The sequence below is a fragment of the Carassius carassius genome, chromosome 47 (genome assembly GCF_963082965.1).
Source record: "Carassius carassius chromosome 47, fCarCar2.1, whole genome shotgun sequence".
Classification (NCBI taxonomy): Eukaryota; Metazoa; Chordata; class Actinopteri; order Cypriniformes; family Cyprinidae; genus Carassius; species Carassius carassius.
In genome coordinates, this window is record NC_081801.1 from 8,423,311 (window position 1) to 8,430,458 (window position 7,148).

General features: G+C 36.4%; 1 protein-coding gene across 1 annotated transcript; it reads right to left on the minus strand.

The window, feature by feature from the left end:
- Window positions 1-264: 264 nt before the first annotated feature.
- Window positions 265-4,645, minus strand: LOC132130504 (zinc finger protein Gfi-1b-like). The gene is made up of 7 exons (XM_059542223.1): window positions 4,391-4,645; window positions 3,779-3,891; window positions 2,336-2,521; window positions 1,956-2,185; window positions 1,284-1,421; window positions 994-1,159; window positions 265-498 (listed from the first exon to the last, which is right to left on the minus strand). Exons 2-7 carry the CDS (start codon window positions 3,882-3,884, stop codon window positions 320-322), a joined length of 1,005 nt encoding a protein of 334 aa, XP_059398206.1. The 5' UTR covers window positions 3,885-3,891; window positions 4,391-4,645; the 3' UTR covers window positions 265-319.
- Window positions 4,646-7,148: the final 2,503 nt, after the last annotated feature.

Below are 7,148 nucleotides of genomic sequence, written 5' to 3' on the forward strand. Positions count from 1 at the left end.
TAGCTTTTTTTTTTTCAATTTTATGATGTTTTTTTTTCATTATTATTAGTTTTATTTATTACATTTGTTTTTATCAACTTACATCATTTATGTATTTATATAGTTTGTTTTAAGTGTTTTAATAATTTTATTCCAATTGAAAACATAAATTTTAATTTAAGTTTTAATTTAACAATAACAAATTTGTTTGGAACAATATGAGGGTGAGGATGATAGAATATAATTTTTTGTGTGAACCATCCCTTTAACAAGAGTCTACTGAAGCAACAGTCTTTTTTCCAGCCATAGGTGGTGTTTATTTGGCGATGTGCAACCTCCGTTATTTAAGGCTGTGCTGGCTGTCGTGGTGTCTCCGGAGATCTACCTTCCTCTGGAAGCCTTTGGAACAAATCTCACAGCCGAACGGCTTGAATCCAGTGTGTTTGCGGCTGTGTGTGATCAGGTTGGAGCTCTGGCTGAAGGCCTTGCCACACACCTGGCATTTGTGAGGTTTCTCACCTGTTAACAAACACAACATTTAAAAAAAAATGCCATTTTAATCAGTATAAAAACACTGGAGAATCTTTGCTTTAAAGCCAGCGTGAAGCATGGATTTGCGTGCCACCCAGATTTGTTCTGTTTTCCGACACAGGAGTGGCTGTCTGCTATATGCAAAGCTAACTTTCCAAGAGGCACGAGGAAAGCAGGAGGACCAGCTATGCAAATCAAGACAACATTTGTTTAATCTAATTTTTTTGATTTATCTGTAGCTGTGCCGCTCATAGAAACACACCCTAGAAAGCCAACTTCAGCATCTCTTTGGCATATCCAGTTTTAATGATTTACATGGAATGAGTGTATATAGAGATAACATGTATTTCCAAATAATATGGAAAGAGATTTGGTGGAACTGTTATTGAGGTGGCATACACCGCTTGTGCAAGTTATCATTGCCACAGATCTCTTTTCAACTCAGATATAACAAACACACAGTCACACACCATGGCATCTCACCTGTGTGGATGTAAGTGTGTTTCTTCATGTCAGATTTCTGGTGGAATCTCTTGCCGCAGTACTGGCAGGGGTACGGCCGTGTGTCCGAGTGGATCAGCAGGTGAGTGGACAGTGTAGAGGAGCGTTTGAAGGTCTTTCCGCACATCTTGCACTCAAAACTTCTTTCCTTTAAACACAAAACAACAAATTTAATTTCTTTGATAGGCGTTATCCAAATGCCAACTAATGGGATTATGATGATACAGTATGATACTGCAGCAACTAACTGGATCAGCATGGTTTGTTCGTACCTGAGAGTGAACGTTCATGTGTTGCTGTAAGCTAACAGCGTGCCCAAAGCTCTTTCTGCAGATGCTGCATCCAAAGGGACGTGTGCCACTGTGAGAACGTCTGACGTGAACCTCTAGCCCATGAGGGGTGGAAAACACCTGGACAAGAGGACAGAAAACAGCAATGGAATTCATATATATTTGTGTGTGTGTGTGTGAGTGTGAGTGTGTGTGTAGATTTTTTTAATTACAAAATCTAATTTTCTCATTTATATTTTATTTATAAATGATTGTATTTATAAAAAATGTAAATAAGAATCACACATGAATGAAAAAAATTTAATTATATGAAGCTGAGACAGTATTTATTGTACTATTTACATAAAAGTATATAATATATATTTTTTTCTTCTTCTCATAATTAACATTTAAAAAGTAAAATTGTATCATTTGTATTATATATATATATATATATATATATATATATACAAACAAAAATATTTTCATTTATAAATAAAATTATAAACAGATAATTTATTTGTAAACAAAAAAGCTATCATTTAATTGAATTTTTTTTTCAAATTAACTATATATTTTTTTAAATAAAAGAATCTAAAAAAATAAAATTAAATAAGAAATATATGCATGATTTAAAAATTATGTTTTTAATAGATAATCAAATATATGTTTAACCTTATTACAGGTAATGCAGTGGTACGTGTTCGACGTGGGTGAGTAGTGTGTGCTGCAGTCCAGTGGTTGTGGAGACTCAGAGCTCTGCTTCATATGCTCTCCATACAGGCTGCTGGCATGCTGCAGGAGAGATGGAGAGAAGCGCATCTGCCTGAAGTCATATGTTGCAGGAACATGATCCCAGGTATAAGAGCTCTTGTAGTAGGGAGGGAACTCTGCCAGATGAGGCTCTGTTGGAGGCAGAGCGGAAACATCATGATTATTATTGTTATTGTGTCTAAATCTGCCCTAGAGATTTTACATGATACTTTACAACAAAAAAAATTAAAAGAAGAACAAGATGTACGTACACATTCAGATGCCAGTGCTCAGACACTCACCAGGTAAGTAAAACGGCCGTCTGGTTGTGACAGGCCGCTCAGGTAGAGATGGTACCGGGCAGTCGTGATCTCGCTCACACTTGATCAAGTCATACGGGTCTCTGTGGGGTGGCCGAGTGACCGAATCTACCAGGGGCTGCTCTGGGGAATTACATTCCTTTGGTTCCAAAGGGACCAGTGCTGGGACTGAAAAAATGACATCACAAGATTGAAAAATGCATGTGGTACAATGTTGCAGCACATCAGCAATGAAAACGAAATTCATTTTAATAAAATAACATTCAATTTTAGAAATTAAAGTTCCAAAAAATTCCATTCAGAAAATTCCAACAATTCCAAAGAACAAGCATCTTTGGTTCCTCAAAGAAAATTTCTTAAAATAACCTTTTTTTTTTTTTTAAGTGTGAAGAATGTTTTAAAAACCTTAAGAACATTTTACAGAATGGAAGGGTTCCATGAAGTACCTTTAACTTTAAGAATGTAATGTGTCCCCCCAAATCTTCTTTTAAACACTGAATGTCAGTACATTAGAAAATGAAACATTAAACCAAGTTTGTTTCAAATGTAAACTTGTGTTATCTGTTAAAAAAATAAAATGTCACTTGGTTTTATATATTTTTTTGTTTTTTAATGCAATGACATTATGATGCAATAATAACTTTCGCTTAACTATCCAAATAATTTTTACAGCCCCTTTATTCACTCAGGCAACTCCTTTCTAAAGGGACACAGATAAAGCATGTATGTTTGAATAAGACTATTTATGCAAAAAAATGTGTACACGAAAACTTATGACAGCATTAGACAGATCTGAGATTGTTTCTCACACTTAATTACACAATTACATTTTCTCCAAATTAACCCTATAAAGAACAGTTTTGATGCAGTGACAATACTGCTCTCTTGTTTGAATAGGACTAGTTTGCATATTCGTAACATCCAGCCTAACTGCTCAACAGCTCATGGACTTCCATGGAATACAACCTATTGAGCTACCTTAGTAAACAGCACATAAAGCCCAAAATGCTGTCTTAAGTAAGCAGCTGTCAAGGTTTTAGACACAGCCCTAGAATCAAATAACAGTCAGCCTGAGGCTGAGGCACCATCAGCAAACAGCAATCTGACAGGTGCTCACCACATCCACTCACCACTCATTGGAGACAAATCATTTATTCACCCCACATAGGAGAATTAGAGATCCATAATTATGTAAACGAATATAAAACATACAAAACCAAGAACATTTTAATTATATATTACTGTTTATTATTCATCTCATGAACACCATATGTCAGACAGGTGAATTTGGAGGTCTAGTTCAATAAATTTTTAAATGCTATTAGCTATTTAAAATACAATAGCTCAAGTAATAAAATAAAAACTACCGAGCACTTTAGTATAAATTCAGTAGGCCTGATACTAAAATATAATAATGGCACTTACTTGTTTTGGGTGTTTGGTCCGGGAGTTTCTGTTCACTTTGCTTGATGTCGATGGGTCGGTGCACATTGTAAGTTTTTTTACTTTTCACCAGAAACGATCGTGGCATGATGATTCTGTAAAATGAGATTTGTTTACAGATACTTTAATTTTCATAGTTGTTATGATCTACGAAATAACATTGAACATGTCTATCAGCTATTACAAACTTATAGAATAGAAAAAATTATAAATTTTACAACAAATTAAAAAAAACAAATGAAAAAAAAAATGTATGATAGTCCTATCATATTAAAAATAACAACAACAACGAAACTCAAAACTCTTTTAAGAATATTATGTTCCTTTCATGTCTAAAAATGAAGTAGCCAAATAAAATGGAAATTTTACACAGTTACTACAGGCTACAATATCTGGGGTTGATGTTTTGAAAATTTCAGTCAAATATAGGTTTGAGACATTTTCTAACATATGCTGAATTAATACACCAAATTACTGTTAAATAATATACATTATTATTTAAATATAAGTGATATGTAGGCTCGAGTATGGAAAACTTTTACATAATTGGCTTTAATTGCAAATTTATTATAGCCTATATAAAAAACAGCTTACCTGAAGAAAAACTGAAAACTTAATGTTTAAAGTCCTTTGATTGTTTGAGTGGCAAACTTCGTGCTGAAAAGTGTAAGAAAATCCGTTGTGATGTTTAGAAACTTAAGCACTGCATCGCTTTGAGTTGGTTGCGTTGAGCTTTTTCAACTCCCCTCCCTGATTTTCAATCCGATAATTCTGCGGTGGAATCTGACTGAGCTTTCAACCAATTACAGACAGAGCAGACGCGATATTTGCCTACTAAACCTGGTGTGCTGCGCGCGCTCTTTTCATTATGATTTTACAACATAGTTAAGATATTTTAACAAATACTAGTTATTATTTGAAGATAGAATATTGGATTGCAGATAGAATATTGGATTGCATTTTTATATAATAATAATAATTATTATTATTATATTAGCCCACATCTCTTACTGCTACGCCATGTGTTAAAGGTTCAAAATATTTTGCACATTTAATTATTATAATTATTTCTTAATTATCTGCTGTCAATTTAATAATTTATCATCATAGTTATTGGTCATATGTTGACTTTGCTGTATAACAGCTAGTGGGCTTAAAACATAAAACCAATAAACCAGCAACACACTTTGCTTGAACATAACATTACCCCTCTAAATACACACCAAACCTGTCATGTTGGTACCTCATAATGTTTGCTTACTTTTATTTGCACAGTTGTGTTTTGGTTGCAGCCTTGGGCGTTTTTATAAGATATTTGATTAAAAGCACAATTAAGCTATTAACACATTGGTTGTGAAAACTAAGCGCTGGAAAAGTCTTGGATGTTTATTTATTGAGTGTCTGTAGCCCTGGTGCGTTTTGATCCACTCAAACATTGTTCATTTAAAAATCACCGGTCAGTTTATTTTTATTGTCTTGTGCTCGCATTATGGAATCGATTAATGTGTTTACGCCCCCGTGTGGAGTGGTGGTGAATTGCAGCACATCTTTAAATATATAATATTTTTTATGGGCGCTTAAGTTTGTGTTGCAGTCTCTCTCTCTCTCTCTCTCTCTCTCTCTCTCTCTCTCTCTCTCTACTAACTATCCTCTATTCTTTACCAAAGAATAGAACTTAATTATAAATAAGTAGATTAATTATAAATGTTCGCTATTTTGACAGGCTGATTTACTCGAACCCTCAAATTCTATGATAACAAGGACTGTACAGTCGTGGCCAAAAGTTTTGAGAATTACATAAATATTGGAAATTGGAAAAGTTGCTGTTTAAGTTTTTATAATAGCAATTTGCATATACTCAGAATGTTATGAAGAGTGATCAGATGAATTGAAAATTAACTTAATCCCAAAAAAACCTTTCCACTGCATTTCATTGCTGTCATTAAAGGACCTGCTGAGATCATTTCAGTAATCGTCTTGTTAACTCAGGTGAGAATGTTGACGAGCACAAGGCTGGAGATCATTATGTCAGGCTGATTGGGTTAGAATGGCAGACTTGACATGTTAAAAGGAGGGTGATGCTTGAAATCATTGTTCTTCCATTGTTAACCATGGTGACCTGCAAAGAAACGCGTGCAGCCATCATTGCGTTGCATAAAAATGGCTTCACAGGCAAGGATATTGTGGCTACTAAGATTGCACCTAAATCAACAATTTATAGGATCTTCAAGAACTTCAAGGAAAGAGGTTCAGTTCTTGTAAAGAAGGCTTCAGGGCGTCCTAGAAAGTCCAGCAAGGGCCAGGATCGTCTCCTAAAGAGGATTCAGCTTCGGGATCGGAGTGCCACCAGTGCAGAGCTTGCTCAGGAATGGCAGCAGGCAGGTGTGAGCGCATCTGCACGCACAGTGAGGCCAAGACTTTTGGAAGATGGCCTGGTGTCAAGAAGGGCAGCAAAGAAGCCACTTCTCTCCAAAAAAAACATCAGGGACAGATTGATCTTCTGCAGAAAGTATAGTGAATGGACTGCTGAGGACTCGGGCAAAGTCATATTCTCCGATGAAGCCCCTTTCCGATTGTTTGGGGCACCTGGAAAAAGGCTTGTCCGGAGAAGAAAAGGTGAGCGCTACCATCAGTCCTGTGTCATGCCAACAGCAAAGCATCCTGACACCATTCATGTGTGGGGTTGCTTCTCATCCAAGGGAGTGGGCTCACTCACAATTCTGCCCAAAAACGCAGCCATGAATAAAGAATGGTACCAAAACACCCTCCAACAGCAACTTCTTCCAACAATCCAACAACAGTTTGCTGAAGAACAATGCATTTTCCAGCACGATGGAGCACCGTGCCATAAGGCAAAAGTGATAAGTGGCTCGGGGACCAGAATGTTGAAATTTTGTGTCCATGGCCTGGAAACTCCCCAGATCTTAATCCCATTGAGAACTTGTGGTCAATCCTCAAGAGGCGGGTGGACAAACAAAAACCCACTAATTCTGACAAACTCCAAGAATTGATTATGAAAGAATGGGTTGCTATCAGTCAGGATTTGGCCCAGAAGTTGATTGAGAGCATGCCCAGTCGAATTGCAGAGGTCCTGAAAAGGAAGGGCCAACACTGCAAATACTGACTCTTTGCATAAATGTCATGTAATTGTCGATAAAAGCCTTTGAAACGTTAGGGTTTAGCAGTTTAGCAGCAAATTTTTTGAAAACTAATATGTATGTAATTCTCAAAACTTTTGGCCACGACTGTATATTATCCGACTGTCGACTGTCGTACCATTGCCATCAAGCAGAGTGGCGCAGCGGAAGCGTGCTGGGCCCACAACCCAGATGTCGATGGATCGAAACCATCC